The sequence below is a fragment of the Taeniopygia guttata genome, chromosome 4, assembly GCF_048771995.1.
Source record: "Taeniopygia guttata chromosome 4, bTaeGut7.mat, whole genome shotgun sequence".
NCBI classification, from domain to species: domain Eukaryota; kingdom Metazoa; phylum Chordata; class Aves; order Passeriformes; family Estrildidae; genus Taeniopygia; species Taeniopygia guttata.
The window spans coordinates 32,715,217-32,734,544 of NC_133028.1; the positions used below are offsets into that span (position 1 = coordinate 32,715,217).

At 36.7% G+C, this 19,328-nt stretch overlaps 1 protein-coding gene across 45 annotated transcripts in view; it reads right to left on the reverse strand.

Annotated features, from left to right (window-relative positions):
• Positions 1-19,328, reverse strand: part of TENM3 (teneurin transmembrane protein 3) — a 1,292,556-nt gene that overhangs the window by 286,044 nt on the left and 987,184 nt on the right. For 40 of the 45 annotated variants that reach the window (XM_072927763.1, XM_072927759.1, XM_072927755.1 and 37 more), the window contains 1 exon segment: positions 10,009-10,287. The exons of the other annotated variants lie outside the window; for them this stretch is intronic. In XM_072927763.1, coding sequence (XP_072783864.1) covers positions 10,009-10,287 — 279 coding nt within the window. 45 annotated transcript variants of the gene reach the window in all.

The window sequence follows — 19,328 nt, forward strand, 5'->3', positions numbered from 1 at the left end:
GTCCTCAGCCCTGTATGTTTACTCTAAGAAGACTATGTGTATGACAAAAATCTGTGTACGAAAAGGTCCTGAAAGGATGACTATGTCTGCATATATATATGGCTATGTACACACATTTAGGAATCTGCTCCACCACAAGGACAAAAAGCAACCATTAAATAGTCAGGTAGAAAAACAGCCTGTGGTCCGTGCCTACTCTGTCATGGCCTGACAACCCAGAACCTGGGTTTCCCAGATCAGTAGCTTCTTTTTCTATTGTGAATACTGCACTAGAGATGGAATTGCTCACATTTTGTCTCAGATGTACCTAGTCAGCAGCCACAGTACCCCAGGGAGGGTACCCCAGCAGCAGGATGGATCTGGCATAGCAGCTGCACAGCATCATCAAACTCTGAGAAAACTAGCATCTATTATGGATGTTATTGCAGCAGTTATGAGATATACATACCTACTAAACATTTGCATATTTGTAATTTAATCCATAATTAGTTTACATTGTTCACCCTTCCCAACTGTATGCTGTGTGTTCATAATTGTAAAATCAAAAAAACAAAAAGCACAAAGAACAAGAAATTGAAGTAAGATAGTGGTAAGAACTTTGCAAATTTCCATGTACTATACAAAAACCTGGACTACACCACAGTGGTATCAAAGGCATTTCCACTGAAAGATTTCTAAGATGGAGTGCAAAAAACCTCCAACATTTATTATTCCTGGTTTGAGTGAGCTAGAACCATATTTCTTCTCTGCAACATACAGGTGAAAACAAGAGATAGCTAAACAACCTGACATAATTTAGGAAGAAAAGAGTATACTGAAGGAGGAGAAGAGTGTGGAAAAAATTAAACCCACAGCTTCTTAACAAGCATTTCTTTCCTGATATTTGAGACTTCATTCTCTTACCTTAAATCAAGGAAAAAAAAAAAGCTTAAATTTCACCAACAGATCAGACAGCATATTTTCAAGACTCAGAACAGTTCTGGCTTGAAACTTAATTTTATACTGAATTCTCATCTGTATCAAAGGAAAAAAAAAACCTTTATCCAAAAAACATCGAAGTCTTTACATGGTTTTAATAGGAGTTAAAGATCTGTCTATTACAAAAGCCTTTGCAGCTTTTTGTAAAAAAAAAAAAAAATCTGGACAAATTTTCTCCAGCTGTTTTTTGACCAGCATACAAATGCTGTTACCTATAATTATTATTGATACTCTTACAATTGCACAGCTTATATTTACTTTAAAGCTGAAATCATTAAGATTATTTCTCAATATGACATAATTATACAAGGATATCCAATTAAAATCTTATTTCAGATCAAAATTAGATTAAGCCTAAGAAACACCTTTAAAACAACTGAATATGAATAAGCCTACTTTTTATATAGGATCACAACTATTTAGACTTTATCTCTGCCATTCATTTGGTTTTAGCTGATGAATATACAAATATCTCTGTGTGTATACATACTCCCATCCTGGTATCAACATACCTATACAGGAAATTAGGAAAGAAGTAGCTGAGAAACTTGCTTTCTAATGATAACCAAATAACCTCAGAGCTTTGACAGATTTTTTTTTCTCCTTTTTATTTCAGTAATAATTACGTCGATAAGCCTGATTCATCAAATTTGTTGCTCTCTAATTCATTAATTAAAACAATTTACTGCTACCACTGTGATTTTTCAAGGACATCAAAACCACATTCCAAATCAAAACAGCAGATCGTCAGTTTACAGATGTGCAAAGCATACATTACTCTTATGGCAACCTCACATATAAAGCCTCACACAGCCAGAAGAACACATGTGGTTTAGAGGAAATGAAGAGCAATATTTTTATATCAAAATTAAAGTAAGCAGAAAAAAGTCTATGAAAAGTTAACCATTTCCAGTTAGAAGAGAAAAAAATATAAATATTATTATTATATTAAATTGCAGAGCAACGTTTTTATAGCCTTAATTTTATCAACATGCTTCCTGCTGACTAATTTTTGGGTTGAATAAGACACTTGACTCACAAAAAATCAAAACCAGAAAGGAAGTGAAGAATTTCTATTGTGCTACACCCACTTTGTCGCGGACTGACAGCAACTACAGCAGCATTTAAAAATTGTTTTGGAAAATACATTAGATGATTAAATATCCACTTGATCTCCAGCAATCTATTTCTCTGAGTTTCTTTAGGAATGCTATTGTCTGAGCTAACTTCTGCTTTTTGCTATTTGCACTGATTGCTTCTGGTCCTTTTTGCCATTCGTGGCCTTTGTAACAGCTGCAGTATCTAGACAGGACAAACTGGGTGCAACAGGCTGAGCTCTCTCCCAGTCTCTTCTAGTGTCTTGTATTTAGAACCTCTGGTTATGTTTGTTAACCTTGCTCTAGGCCTCCAATTGGCTGGTATTTGCTCAGAATGTAGCCCCAAACCAGTTATGGAGACACCACTTCTGTCTTAGCACTGCACTGAGTGCAGCAGCCAGGTTCTTTCAGTAGCACTATATATGTGTACAAAGAAACATGATAAATTTGTGGAAGAAACCCTCCCATACCACAGCAAACACCACTACGCAATGACCACTGAGACCCCAAGGGGATGGCTGCCCAGGAGGAAACAGAAATGTTTCCTGGACACGCAGGATGGGGATGGGGAAGCCAAAGCTCAATGAGGTTGAGAAGTCCTTGCACTGCAGAGAAAGTGGGAGCTGTAAGGCACCACTTCTGCAAGCTGGGCATACACAAGTCCAGGGGCCCAGACCTGCAGTATCCACAGGTGCTGGCAGAGGTGACCAACGTCATTGGAAGCCACTGTCTGATTCCTTGAAATGTAATGGTAATGGGGGAAAGTTCCTGATGACTCTGTAGAAGATAAAGGTCATGTTATCTTCAAGATGGGCAAGGAATATATGAGAAAGCAGAGGCAGTCATCCTCACCCTGGTCTCCTAGGGAAGATTATAGAACAAATACTGCTGGAGTTATTCTTCAAATGCTGAGATAGGCCTCCAGGAAAAGAAAGTGAATGATAAAAACTAACTTGTATTTGCCAAAGGCAAATCATACCCAAACAACCCGTGTGCTTTCTACGAACAGCTAATTGTCTCAGCAGATAAAGGGAAAGCAGTAGATACTGTTTTCCTTGACTTAAGCAAGGTTTTCAGACTGATTTCCCATAGTATCCTGGTAGCCAAGCTGCAGGGAGATGGACTGAATGAGTGAGCTGCAAAGAACATCTTGTGGAAAACTGGTTGTATGAAGAGGCTGAAAGAGTAGTGTTTTGTAGTGCAAAGAGCAATTCTTGGTCAACATTAATGGCATTCATCAGGAGCTAATACTGGGATGATGTTTTTGTATACTACATTTAACATCTTGAGAATCAGTAAGATGGAATGTGCCCTTAGCAAGTTTGTGAATGACACCAAGCTGGAAAGATTGATCAGCACACTGCAGGGCAGGATTGCCTTTTGAAGGGATCTCAACAGGCTGTAAGAAGCAGCTCATGAAAAAACCTCATGAATTCCAAAGGCAGAGTATCCACAGTAACAGTACTAGCTGGGAGCCCACTGGAAAGCAGCTTTGTAGTGAAGGAGCTGGGCAGCCCATGTGGACAAGTTCAGCAGTGTGCCCTTTCAACAATAAGCCTAACCACATACTGGGCTGCATTCAGGAGAATGGAGCCAGCATACCCTGGGAAGTGATTAGTCCCTTTTATTCAGCATTTGAAGGCCACATCTAGACGACAACATTCTGTTTGGGGCTTGCCAATACAACACTGATAAACTGGAATGAATTCAGTGAAGACTGCCCATGGTGACTGGAGTGCTCAAGCATACAAACTGAGGAGAAGCTCAGTGAGCCTGACAGGCAAAAGGTAGAAATCTAACTTTGGTCTTCCATTACCCAATGCAATGGTCACAGCAGCAGCAAGGAAAACTCCAATTTGACATAATGGGGAAAAAAAAATAACAACAAAAATGGTTAAGCACCAGAACAGTTGCCCTGAGATGATGCAGAATGTCTCTTCTTGCTTGTTATAAAGCATAAACTTTTATTAAGAGTCTTTTTTCCTGGGGTGCTTGCCAGCTAACTGATTAGGAATGTTTCTCCTCCTTTCTCTTTGCCACTTCTGAAATGGTTCTGTTTGTTTTTACCTTCCAGAACCATATCCATCATCAATGATTTCTCATGCATGAATCATAAACAGCCCAGAACATGTAGGACATATGTACACCATACATGCAGAACAAAATTTATTTATCTAAGCAACCTCTAATCATTTCTTTAGGAGTATAAATATTAGCTCTGTGATCAGTTATTCAGGTAGCAAATGCTGAAAAACAAAAACAACCAGAAGAAAACCTATCAGCAATATAGTCTTCTTTCATTGCTATATAATAAATCAACTCCCTCTCTTTTTCTTAGTATTCATGTTTCTGAACAACTCTACTTTTTTTTACTGATTTTGTCTCAATGTTATTTGTATGTATAGACCTCCCCAAGGTCCTCCTGAAACATCCTCATAAGCTCATCCTCTGAAATTCGACTTTCCTTCTTTTTTCTGCATGGTGTTTTATCCTTTAAAATTCAAATTTTTTGAGAAATCCTGAGATATGAGAGTTGGTCTTTAAACAGCTCTTTCACCACTCCTTAACACTAGAAAGATTTTTAAGCTTAGGAGCCAAGAATGAATTCTCTGAAATTTTCTGCTTTGTTTTTCTTTGCAGATCCCGATTCTAATTTCATTGGTGTCAGCTGTTGCTAAACCTACACTTCCTGCACATCAGAAAATTTATACAAGTGTTGCCAAAGAGCCTCATCCCCTGGCCTGACAGTCTACACCAGACTCCACCATAATTAAGATGATTCTTTGGGATCTCATGCCTTTCCTTAACAGCAAGTTCAGTGACACTCAGATCTGTGAAACCCAGATCACACAAAATTAATGTAAAAAGGTCAGCTGTTGCTTCTTTGGCTACCACTAGCCAAAGGAATTATGAAACTGAATTTCACTTGCATTAACAATTAGATTATTAACTGAAATATATCCACATTTCTATTACTATCATAATAGAATATGAAAACTGGCATAACTATAGAAAACTTATAATACTTCAGAAAACCAGATAATTAATTTTGTTTATGGATTTGTTACATATCTCCATAACCAAAGAAAAATCTGTATGCCTGTTAAATATTAAATATTATTTCAGAGCTGATTTCTGTCAAAAATAAAACAGACTGATTCCCTGGTCATGAAATTTTTTGACAGCAAAGCAAGATTTAAGGCATATTGGCATGTTTAATGAGGAGCAGACAATTGCTCGATGGAGATCTGTGGGAAAGAGTGAAGAAATTGTAACTGGTGGTATGGCAGTAAGATGAGGATTAATTCACCAGCTATGTGGCTGGATTTGATCAGTAGACTCAGCATTTGGCTAGCAGGTGCAGCTACTATTCAATAGGGTTCATTTAAATCAAGTTTTGTGCCTTAGCATAAAGAAAGATGTTAAATGGGTGAAAGCATGTGACACTACTTCCTGAATTATGTGCATTATTTAATAATGCAGAGTTGATTTATATATTATAGATTAACTGGGTTAGAGACAACAGATTAAAATGTCTTGACAAGTATGTTACCAATGTATTTCTTGGGCTTCAGAGATCTGACTGCCAGTAAATTCATCATTCTGGAAGGACAAGACAGTATTAGGCTCACAAGAATGCTATCTTCAGAAACTGTCTGGAGTTGCAGAGGAAGCAAGTAGGTGCCCATGCAGTTAATAAAGTGATATTTTCTCCTTATATGAGCCCTCAGCAATAAAAAAATCTACCAGTAATATCTACTTTTCTGTATCCATGAAAAATTGGTCTAAGTTTCAAACCATTTATCTAACCAATTCAGAATGACTGCCTGAGGCCATGAACTTGACTCCCTCTTTCCCTTTATTCTTTTTATTTTGCTATATCCTGATCTCCTCTGGTTTTTTAACAAACACAAACAGTGCAAAACTTTCACTAAACAACAACAACAACAAAATCCCCACATTCTAATGCCATCAGAACTACTTTCTGTGTGCCCAGGTAATTTTTGTGGCAGTCAGCTATGTGGCATGCATTTATCTGGAGTGGCCCACCCTTTTTCAGAAGCACCATCACTACTGCTTCCAAAGGAGTAGAAGGTGACATGGACTTGAACAAAGACTGTGGTCTTATATGAGTAACTTTCCAGTCAGAATCATTGCCACAGCCTGACTTTCAGGCCAGCAGCACACAAAAAGCACAAACAAAACCAGTTATATAATTTTACAGGGAGGAATATATAAATTTTTTTTTTTTTTAAAATAAAAGGTGCTGCACTTCTGGAATAACTTGCTCAATTAACTTTCATATTTTGTTTATTAACCTTCTGATGTCTCATTAAGGCAGGGATTGCAGTTTAATGGGCTTAAAAAATAATTTAAATATAGAAGTGGATTCTAAGATACCTTAAAAATATATTGATCCTTTAAGCAAATGGGCCATTTGAAGCCTAACTACGGCTTCTAGCTCATACTCTCCTGGAATATTTATCCAGTTTAAAAGACAAGCTTTAGCAATCTTAGAACAGCTTAACAACATAAAATTACTGGCAAGCTTGTAAGAGACAGCCAGCTTGTATTTCAAAGCAACAGCTCCTAGAACAATTACCAACATAAATTTCTTGATGCAGCATTTATGAAATAACTTGCAATGAGGGTGGAGAAGAAAGCTTGAAAAAGCATGTGCGTGCTCAGTGTGCTCCAGCTGATACATCACACTGTACGTGACACTGGTTGGTTGCCCAGATTAGCAGATGCAGGCCCTCTTTCAGGCAGGCTGACATGACAAATCTCTCAGAATATGATGCCAAGAGTCATACATAGAACTTAAAGGAAGTCAAATAAAAATATTTCTTTTCATAATTATTTAATGAGCAATATCCTAAAACAACCTTTGATGTGACATTACATCTATTAACCCTATGTTTGATATGTGTTCTGTTTAAAAAAAAATCTGCTGGCAGTCACAGAATGTTCTTAGTATATTTAAAATTTTCCAACTTGATTGTGTGCAATGTTATTTGTTTAAAGAAAACTCTAAACCTTCCAAGATAATTTAAAACTTTAAACAGAAACATACTATTTCAGAAACATACTACTAAGACTTTGACAAATAGAAGGTTAGTATTTTCAACAAACTATTTCTTCTTGCTCATTGTAATTATGCAGCATAATTGCAAGTTTTGCCTTCCTGAGGGATATGCAATCCACAACTATTTCAGAAGAGCAAGTACCTAACAGTTGCACGGAAGGAAAGGAAATGCTATTTTGATGCTGAGCTTCTCTTCCTGCCTAATTGGCAAGAAAGAAAACCCCAAGTACATTCAGTGAATTGTTAATCCTGAGATCATAATCCTGTACGATGACTCAAAGTTCTCATCATCTTGACAAGTCCCATTAACTCAAATAAGGCCTGATTATGGCAATGGACTATTTAAACAGTGAATAGTTTTACTGGTGAGGGAAGTACAATCTGGTGGTGTTGTGCTTTGCTCATCATCACCAGTTGCTCCTTTTTTACCTTAGAGGCAAACATGCTGCATAGAAATGCATTTACTTATAAAACAATTCCATCAAAATACAGTCAGGAATCTTTCCCACACAGCAGAGGGGGATGCAGTACAGAGGACTTGTAACTCTCACTTTGGTTTCAAAGACTTATCAGATTTGTCAGATTTCAACAGTATACTGGCACAGCTGTTAACTTGAGGCCATAAATTAACAAAACTTGCACCTGCAGTTTAGTCCTTTGATTAGAGCACCTGCGCCTGCCAGGGCGATACCGCTTCCCTGGCTTTAAATTGTATTTTCTATTCTATTGTGAACATTAAATGTACTGAGTTCCAGTGACGTGTATAAAGTAATTTCTCAGCCAAGTCTTCCATGTTCAGTGGAAACAAAAATCCAGAGAAAAAATACCAAAGAAGATTAAGCTTTTCACCATTTTAACATCTCCACTGAAACAGCGACCCATGACATGGTCCAGGTTATAGATGTTTCATAACCCTAGGGAACTCTCAAGCCATCAAAATTTCATTAGCTTCACAGCAGTCCCAGTAGATTCTTAAATTGGACTGCTGGCCTCCCTATTAATAAATAAATCAACTGTAATCCTTTATAGTGGCTAAACTTTTTGTTGAAGTTGTATGAAACTCCTTCCATAATTTTAATCACTGAAGAATAATGTATTTTTTAACACATTCACGGTCCTCTCACACATGTAAAAAACAAAACACTCTAACTTTCAGCTGAATGGAGGATGTTTTGGCACATTGTAATCAGAAAATTTCCTTTTAAAAAAATTGTAAGTATAAAATTTATTTAAAAGTATATCAAGCCTATGTTACCTCTGAAGCAGTCACCTCTTCAGTAATGTAAAGATATGACTTCCTATGGAAATAGTGTGTGCATACATGTACACATAAAAATGTGTTTTCAAGATCATTTAGCAAAGGTTTTACAAAAGGGTCAAGAGAATTTGTTTCACCACAGACCTTTCAAAATCACAGGACAGCTCAACAACTTATTCTAGATTGTCCTGCAGCTGAAGTACCAAGCTTTATCACACAGAAACTCCACTGCCAAAAGGTGGTAGGCAAGTTCTTCTGTTGTCCTCTTTCAGAACTTGCCTCAGACTCAAAACAGATTTTCCAAGCATGACACAAGACACCTGTAAACACTGAGAGCTGCTCAGGTACCATGTAGCATTATATCCAAAACAAAAGGAGGGTCCCATTTGAGATAGTGGTTTTGCACAGAAATCTTTATGTAGAAACAGTCACCAGTGGAAAAATAAGTGTGAATAACAGCAAATTACAGCTTTTGTTTTGTTTTCTTAAACCAAATTTAAAATAATAAACAGGAAGAACTAAACTTTATTGCTTGTAGTTTAAAATAAAAGTGCATTAATTTTTCAAGCATTTACATACATACATACCTACATAGTTGTTTCCCACCATGAGTTACAGTCACTGCCGGAGGATAGCAATAAAATTACTCTAATTTTTGTACAGCCGAGCAGAGAGGTTTAAGAAATTAATAAAATGACATGTAGACATGCAGTCAATAGCCATCACTAATTTTCATTGTAACTCATTTTTTTTTATTCCTCTTTTCAGTTTTTCACATAGAAAGTCATGAAATTAATAGAATTGTTTTAATTCTAGCAAAGCTGAAAATCTTCTGCAAATAAAAGTTACAATTGGTACAATAACCATTTAACACCACATTAGATTCTATTTATAACCTCAAGAGGAGGTAAAAAAAAACTTTGAAAAGTTTTAAAAATGAATCAGTCAACTGCATTAACCTATTTTCATTTAAACTCTAAGGCTTAATATAAAATGGTCATACCCCACATCCTACAAAGCTGCTAAGATTTTTGTTGCAGATTTTAATTGCACAGTAATCCAGTCCCCCAGGCACATCAAAGGCCACATGTCCCTCTTCACCGCAATTCCAACTGCTCTCATCAGCTAAAGAAGTTTAAAGCACAATCAAATTTCTTTTTCAACCACGAGCCCTGTTAATAAGCTATTCTTTGAGTTCATTCATGCATTCTAAGATTCTGCAACTTCTCCAAGATGTCTTGAAGAACAGTTTACAATGAAACTTTTGAATGTGAGCTAGCCTGGGGAGCTACTTTATCACCACTTAGCTGTTCCCCAGAGGGTAACAGGTGACATGGCCTGAGATAACACAGAACTAATCTTTTTTTTGTGATTAAACTCTTTCAAAATTACAGTTAAAGCATCACACCCAAAGGTTGCATTAGCTAGGACTGATAGTGAATATTGACTTTTATGAGAAGAGGAGAGGAAAAAAAAAAGAGAAGGTAAATAATTCAAGGCCACTCCTTTAATGATTTAAAATTACTTAGTGTCAGCCAAAACAGCAAATAAACATTCATTTATATATGGGCATATGCACAAGAACTTACCATTTTCACTGTCGGACTTGTTTTCATGTTCGGTATCAGTCAGAGTGAGGGCTGAGTTGGAACGGCTCGACAGACAGGAGCTGCGCCCTGATTTGACCCCCCTGCCCCAAAGTCTCATGGCATGCTCTGGAGACATCACTCCTTCATTTTCAGTATCAGCATCTGACCCTGCACTGATAGAGTAACCTCTGTGGGGGAGCCCCATTTCCGCACAAAATGCCAGTCCTCGACGAGCTGCTGGTTCACAAACTCCTAACTGTCTTAGGGTAAAATTCTGTCCTGATTAGGGGAAAAAAAGATAACAAAAGATGAGAAATTTTTAATTACTTTATTTTAAAAAATTTTAAAGTAAAAACTCTTCATGTGTATAATTGTCTTAGATATCACATAAGGTGTCTTGTCAAAACTCCACATGTATTACAATCAAGTGGATTTTTTTTTGTCTCCAGCTCTCCTCAGCAGTGTTTTGTCAACTGCTTAAATGCATCAAAAGTGATCCTGGCTAGCAAATAAACAAAACAGAACCTCCTAACTAAGAAAAACCAATTCAGTACATGGAAGGATTTTTAAAAAATTATAAACTTTTCCTTTCTTCAAAGAAAAAATATTTTTCTAAGCATAAAAGGACTTAAGGAGGTATTTGCCGGAATTTTTACTTGATTGGTTTCGGGCAGGGTGGTTTTTTTATGTCCTTGTTAGAGGTCAAAGCAAGAGGCTATTTTCCCCATACAAATGTCACCTAATGTGGTAATGGAAAAGCTAAACAGGAACAAAATTCACCTGGTTTTTATTTGATTTCTCTGCCCTACTTTAGTACACAAAAATACAAATAAACAGAAACACGGCCACCTGTTACCTGCAAGTTTTACAGTAAAATTGTTATTTTTTGTGTCACTGTATTTTGAGAAGCATTTTGCACTTTTACTGTTGAAGCAGAGTCTGTGCATTTTAATAGACTTTTAGCCTGTTTTGGGGCAGAGCAGGAGACATAAGTGAATCCCAATGATTGTATTAATAAATTAGGTGCAATAAACTTGTGACACTTCAATAACTTAGAGTGTCTAATTACGTGACACTCAAAAATTACTGCCTTTTTAATGGCTGTGTCTTCATCCCACTTTTATGTCTGTAGATTTAAGACATTTTATGATATATAGACACTTGGCAAACTCCTTTGCATACCTATATCTATAATACTTTTCCACCCTAGCCCACAATTAATTCACAGCTCTGAGAACAAATTAGGACACACATTCAATTTTGGAATCTGACAGGCATCTTAATTTCTCCATAATTAGTCATTTAATGTAAAAACACACTAGCAAGATAATTAAAGCTTATAATACGTCAAGAACAGAATTCTATACATGAGAAAGAAACAGAATTGCAAACATACAAATACAGAAGTGCAAATAATTTCTGAAATATTAAGAGTAATACATTGGTCATTGACTTTTTTAAAGTGATCAGGTTAATTATTTTATTCCTGCAGTGACCTAAAGCTGTTACTGCAAGTTTCTTTGCAGTCAGAACCATAAATGAATTCTGACAATGACTTTCATAAATAATGAAAATCAATTACTACAATTAGGTACAAATCAAACTACTTATTATGCAGCTGTGAATAGACACTTGAATGAAAATATAGCTGGGGAGGTAAATATAAAGGAGTAAGCATATTTATGACTATGTCTGAACAGTGTCAAGGGTATAAGAAAGGGGATTATCATGCACACTGATAGTACCTTGTAATTTTTTAAGCTGTCATGCCATGTGAATTTCTGGGTTTTATGAAAGCTGAAACTAATCAGCGAAGGAAACAGGCCAAACAAGCCGCCCAGTGGTAATAGGTCAGAGCTGAAAGTAGTAGTGTCTAAAAGGCTTATTATTTTGCATTTGTGTAGATATATGCTAAGGGTGACAGTTTAGAACACTGGTTTATGTATTTGGTACATCACTATGTGAATCTACATTTTCAAACACAATACAGATACAATTACAGAAGAAGCTTCTGTGCACATGTATACAGGTGTCTCTACGCACATATGGAGTAGATAAGGTGTAAACATGGTTGCACATGCAGCACCTTATTTATTCTAAAAAGAGCATTTTGAGAAGTAAAATGGAAAGGAAAGAGGCATTTTGTCTAAAGACAAGGTTACTTGAGTCAGTAACAAAACTGCTGCTGACAAGGTGTTAGGGCCGTGGTGCCCAGAGGCTGATGGGGCTGAGATGAAGGCAAGGAAGGATGCAGGCACACACAGCCACTGCCCCGAGCCACAGTCAGAGCAGCTGCAGCAGCAGGAGAGCATCACACCCTGCAGCTCCCCAGCAGCCTGCTCCACACAGCCCCTGCTCCCCCCACTGCAAAAACGTCCCTGCACTCAGGCACAGCAATTTGAAAAGACTGTTACATACACACTTCTTTTTTCGTCATAAGCATCTAAGTGAAACCATCTGAAGCATTCCAGAACATCTTCAGGAGTTTTATAGGAGACTTGGTCTCAGGAATAACATACCACCTACCATCCAGGCATGGATTTTCAACTTGAAGTTTACAATGTCCTCTCTCATGTAAAATATCTTTCTTTTCCCTTTCTTGTGAATGGTAAAAAACCTCAAAAGATGACATTGCACAGTCAAAACAGAAAAGGGGGGCAGGTTTGAATACTGCCCTCTCATCCCATTCAATATATTAGAGCTTTTCACTACCCTCTGAAGTTTTACAACATAGCCCAGAAATGTTGTAACAGCTTTAGAATCATCAGGCTATATAATCTTCTGACCTAAAGCCTTCCTAAGAGCTTCACTAAGAGGATTGTAGTCCATGTAAGTTGCCTACACAAATGAAAAAACAAAACAAAACAGACCCCAAACAAACCACAAAACCCAAACACATAAATTGACACAAAAAAAAAAAAAAAAAAAAAAAGTTTATTCCTGTAGAAATTCAAAAATTCAAATCCCAAGGGAAATCATACATATGTGATTGAAAAATTTTATATCGTCTTAATGTTTCTGAACAATAAAACCAGGAAACCAGGGGAAACTGAATACAGCTGGGATGCAGTCCTAGTGGACAGCAGACTAGTTGGGAGCTTTTACCTGATAATGGACAACATTATGAAATCAAATTAAAAGCTGAAAAAAAGGGTTGTATGAGCTCAGTGAGAAAAAATAGCATGAAATGAGGATGTTCTTGTGTTCAGAGTTTCTAATTCATCTTTCCAGAATGAATTCCATGTGAGGGATTTACTCAAGGGTTTCGTACACTTAACATTTCCAATTTCTCCCACTGACAGTAAGTGCCTCAAGAGTTCATAAAGACTTAAAAACAGCTTGGCCATTGTAATGAACCAATTCCTGAGAAAAAAAATGGAGATACAGAATAAACAGGTACCATAATGCTTTGTGGGTTTTTTTCCCTTTCCTTTAAAAAATGTATGAAGTGAAAATTAGAAACAAAATTAGATATAACATTTCAAAGAGAATTTGTTCTGGAGATACCTTTGAGTGTTTGGACTATTTGGGATGATATGTCATGAAGTTAAGTTTTAAAAACTGACAATAATGCTGTTTACTACCACTCAATTATTAGATGCTGCATTTCTCCTGGGTATGGTGAGGATTGCTGACACCCTCCATTTGTGCAGACAAAAGCAAAACTAATTAATTAATAACTCTAAAATAACTTCCCAAAGCTTGTGCAGCATACAAGCCTACCTGTTATGTTGCAACTTTCTGTGTAAGCAATGATCCATGTAGGACTGGTGCACCTCCTTAACTACATCACTTATGCAAAAAAGGATTCCAATGTACTTTCAATACATATAAGTCTATTTATTAGTCTTAAAAGATAATGTGCATATATATATTTCTTTGCCAGAATCACAGAGAGAAATAGAAGAATAGAGGTTACATCAACTAGAAATATGCTTTTCTTTTTTTTTGAGTTTAATCAAATACTTCTATAAGAAAGTTTGACATATGCAAAAATGGTATTCTTTATAAAGCTGTAACTTAAAAGCTGGAATTAAATGGAAACTTGTTGCTCTTGTGCTACATTTGTTTTCCTGCCCTATTTTGGGGAAGTCCTTCAAAGCCCTCCATAATAACTTAAGCTTCAATTTGGAAATGTTATCTGTGGAAATGGGTTTTTGAAGAGAACTATTAAACAAAAGAAAAGGTCCCATGGTTCTTCAGTCGTCAGTGTCTACTTTAAGTTGGATCTATACTAAATATAAACACAGAGATATTCTCTTAAAAACCATGAAAATGTGAAAGAATCAAACACACTGAATGAACAAAAGTTGCCAAAAGAAAATTTGTCAGCATCTCCAGCCATCAGCACTGTCCTTACTAATTAATTAACCACTGATAAATTGACAAGTCAGGTTTTAGCAACAATAGACCATAGGAAAAAAAATCTGAAAAGCCTCCAAAGCACCTGCCTAGTTAGCATAAAAGTACACTCAACTCCCCTAGCTTTTAAACAGAGGAATTAGATGTGAGTGTCTTTGCTGACTTTGGTTTTGTCCTACAGGATGGACACAGTACCAAAAAGGCAGAGGTCCCAAGCATATCCAAGTTCGTATTTTAAATTCTACTCAGTTTGGCTCTTGATAATGTTTCTCACCATATCTGCCTATCTGCATCATTCATTACTTGTCAGTCCCCTTTCTAATCTATTCTTCCTTTGTATTTTACCTTCTTCTACCTGCCTTGAACACATTTGAGCCATTCAAAAACCAAGCACATTTTCCCTGTAATCACTATATGATAATGCATGACAAAAACACCAAATTTGGTAAAACTGTGAAACATCTAAAGCTGTACAGATGCAAAACAATGATCATGGACCTTAGGAGAACCAAACTTCTCCCTCACATTTCCTTGACTTGCTACTTAATCCTAATTTTTATTTTTAATTAAAAGTAAGTTTCATTTCTTTAGAAAGCAAAAGAGAGAAAAGATTGTTCTCTAGTTTTTATTTTCTGTCTGCAGATTGCTGCATACAAATACATCCTCAATAATAGAGCATTTATTATATAAGCTTATTGTATAAGCAGCACTGGTATCAAAGAGTTCCTGCAAGGACCATACTGTTTTCTGCTACTTTGATATGGGAAAAGTTCCTTTTATTTCATATTTAGACACTATGTAAGGGATACATTTAACCTATTGAAGCTCTTTATCCAGAGCTCACACTTAGAATAAGGTCACTTGTAAGGAAATGTCTTGAGAGGAAGAATGTGAAAATAAATGTATAGTAGGATAGCAAATTTGCTGAAAACAAAAGGATAAAGATTTTTTAATAGCAAAACAGACACCTTAAGATGCTCTAGAATATTCTGACAAGGAGTGTAAAACACTGTCTCCAGAAGTCAGAATTTTAGGTGGGTAGAATGCAATTGCACAAAAGAGAGAACGACTAACAGATGTGATACATCCATTCTTCACACAAGCTTCACAATATATTTAGTAAAAGGGAGTTTTCAAAGCTTTACATGCAGAATTCTATTCACTAGAATGTGAGAAACTGCAGTGAAGACAGACAAGTAATGAGCTTTGCCTATGCTAACATTTTCTTTTTGATTTGGTGTAATATTTTGTTGTTATTATTTCAGCCTGATTTTTGATTTTGTGCAAATTATCTCTGAAATTTAAACCATCCTAATCCACTGTATCACATTTTTCTCCTGTTCTTAATTCCCGTGTTTTTCTTTTCACTCATCACAACCATCTTCCTTGTCACCTTTTAATCTCTTTTTCTTGACCTTTCTGCTCTATTCACTTTTCCATCTTAACCTCTTCTTGTCATTATCTGATTTAGAGTGGAGCTGTAAGATTCATATGAAAGAGAGTTGCTTCTCTAATATATCCAGTAAACTACATAATAACAAAGAGCATTGAAATATATTAAATCTCATCAAGTGTGCATATAATTTTCAAATGCTCATTATTCTCAATAAATATTAATCACAGTTCTCACATTCCTTATGGACTTTTAAAAGCATTAGGGGACATAAGTCATGGTCTTGGTGACTTCTGAAAAGGTTAGAGCCAGATACCGTGAATTCTCTGAGCTCTACTTATTGTGTTACTCTTGATAGAAGAGCTTTATGCAAGACTCAAACCCCAAATCAGTTATTGAGAAAAAAAGTAAAAAGTCACACATATATTTGCATATTTGTGGGACATACAGTATTTCAAACTTGATACATGTTTTTATTACTACAAAATCACAAGGAAACATTAATTGAAAAGATAGCCTGGGAACGTTTTTATTTTCAGAGGAAAGAATTTATGTCTATGAAACACAATTATTTTCTTGTCACTGGTCTACCAAATGATGGTTCAAACACGCAGACTCTCCTGTGCAGTATGGAAAACTCATAATTTTATACCCTGTTAGGTTTGAGGTGGGGGGAGACCTACAGCCCTAATCCTCAAACTAGAATATAAGAAGCACTTCTTAAACCAGTATAAGGATAAAAGGCTGTTCATCAAGCCCATCTGAAGTTACCACAGAGTAAGATTAAAGCCAGCTGAAGATAATTTCATAACTGCACAATTCAAAGCTGCGAAGCAAACATGTTCCACTAAACGAATTAATAATTTAAACATTATGGTTCAAAATTTGGGGATTTTATATTAAAATCTGATTTTACGACTATGATTATACAATACACACACTAAATTAAGAGAATCCGGCACAGCTGTTCCAATCATGGACTGCAAGAGGTGAATAAAAAAGGATTTGTGGATTTAGAAAAGAAATACAACTCCAAGAGCAGCAAAAAACACAACATCTTGATCACAAGCAGAATGACAGTATAGACAGTTTAGGACTCTATCTTAATCTTTGGATCCTGGGACCAAAACATCAACATTTGATCACCCATTTATTACAAAATAAGAATTACAAAAAGCCTAAATTTGATAGATGTGAAGAAAATATGACCCAAGGGTAAGCAATGTAGAGATGATGGATATCCAGTCTGCAAGGAGCCTACAAAGACAGATCTGACAGGTATGAACTGCCACATTAGGGCCAGTCCGGTGCTAATGACATGACATACGGCTTGAAATGGGAAAGGAGGGTGAGGAAGAGGGAGGCAGCATGAAGACATGCACACAAACTGGAGCTCAGGTTTACTGCTATTCCTGCATACAGGGGTGTGAGAAAACTCTACTATTATTTATGCCTTTCCATGAGGGAAAAGCAGATTTTCTGCCACAAGTGACCAGATGGACCAGACCCAGAGGGATAGGTCTCTCACCATGGTAGAAAACTCAATTAGTTCTACAGGCTATGAACTGACACCAAGTAAAAACCCAATGTGCCTATTTGAAGCCACCCATACACTTCACTTTGTGGAATTTCATACAGAAGTATTCCACAGGTATGGGAATTGATTCTTCAATGCATGGACAGGATGAAGTGCTCAGACCACCACTGAAACTAAACAGAAGCAACAACACAGAATACTGACCCAAAAATTTCTGCAGAAATGCAAACTTCTTACTCCCTCTATCACTCACATTTTCTCATCACAATCCCCCAAAAGGCTTTCCACTCTGTGAACCCCCATAATAAATGTAGTGTACCAATGTTTTAATTCAGTAGTTCTAGCAATACGTCCATTGTGCTGAAGACATAAAAAGATTTACCACTCAGAAATATTTACTAAAAAAAAAGGCAGAAAAACAAAGCTTGAAGCAAATGTGCTCCCTTGACTGCCATTTCCTCTTTTGGGTTTAATAAGCTCAGTAACACCAAGTACTGGCTCTCAAGCCTGTAAGCTGACACTTTACAAACTAATTTCAGAAAGCACCAAGGAACTTTCTGAGAAATTACCCCCATTTTACATCTCTGCTTCACTTTATGCATTTATTTGCCAGTGATGGAATAAGCAATCACTCACAGCTTGGCCTCCAGCCCTGACTCTCAGCCCTAAGCACTAAATCAACAGACAGGAGAGACAGGACTCTTCAGCTTTGCTCATTCCTCCCCTCATCCCATCTCTAACTGCACAGTGCTCCAGCTTTATCCTCTCTGTAGATGTTAACAAACTGAAGTCATCTTTTATAGCCATGCATGGGATCCATTCATCTCCCCAGTACACCGTTTAGTTTTTATTATGAACAGAAGCAGCACATACATCTCAGTATATGAGCTATGGAAAGGTATAAAAGCAGTTACAGACCCTCTACATTATCTTCCTTACCATGAGGCTGAAAATCCTTGTGAAGGCCTCTTGGTCACCTTATAAATCCTTAATCATTATGATCAAGAACTTAATTCTCCTATTTTGCAAGTTGAAGAAAAGGTTTCTACTCTATGGATTTGTAGTGTCTGTGTAGAACTGCCTGAACAAGCAGTGTGCTGCCAATAACCAAGGCTGATTTCTCCCTGGAGAATCACAATTACCCTTTGTCTCTAGATCTGTAGCTCATCTACAGGCCATGACCCACAAGGGGCCAATTTCACCTAGATGAATACCTTAGAGCATGTGTGCATATCACTGAGTGTGAACTAAATATACTCCTAATCAAATAGAAGTGAAATGTTTTTCTTCATACCACTTTGCAGCTAATAGAATAACTTTAAAAGTCAACATATCCTTATCACCTGGAACCCAAAAACCAATTAACTTCTTATTGTTGCTTTAAAAAGTTTCTAGTATAACAATGAGAGATTATAATACTACTTAGCTCTTACAGTGCTTTTCATCTTCAAAGCATTTTGCAAACATAAACTAATTAATCTTCCCAAAATGCCTGTGAGGTAGGTAGGTGTTATTATTCCTGTATTACACAAGTTAAAAAAAGAAAAAATGCCTCTGGCAGAAGGTTATGTGCTTAGCTCAAGGCCACAAAATTATCCAGAACATACTGGCACCGTATGCTGCTTACAGAAGTTACCCACTGAAATCAGGCAACACTGCAGGTGGCCATGTTTCAGCGTAACAAAAAAGGATCTGTCATGATGACAATCAGGACACATCTTGCACTGGAGCCAGGAAGCATAAAACACTAATTCTCATATCTGCTTTGGATTTTGAGAGACAGCGCTTGCTGTGTTACTGAATGGTAATTAATTTGCTCATTGGGAGATCACAAAGTCACTAACATGTTATTTCATACTTTCATATAAATACCTTGCAAAGCAAGCTGATTCAGTTCTGTTGAGAAGCACTTGCCTAGCCAATAGGCAAAATGAGCTCATCAAGAAAGCCCAGGTAGTGGAAAGACAGGACATTCTTAGGTACCTATCCTTCCACTGCTTCAGACAGGTAAAAGTACTCAACCCTTAG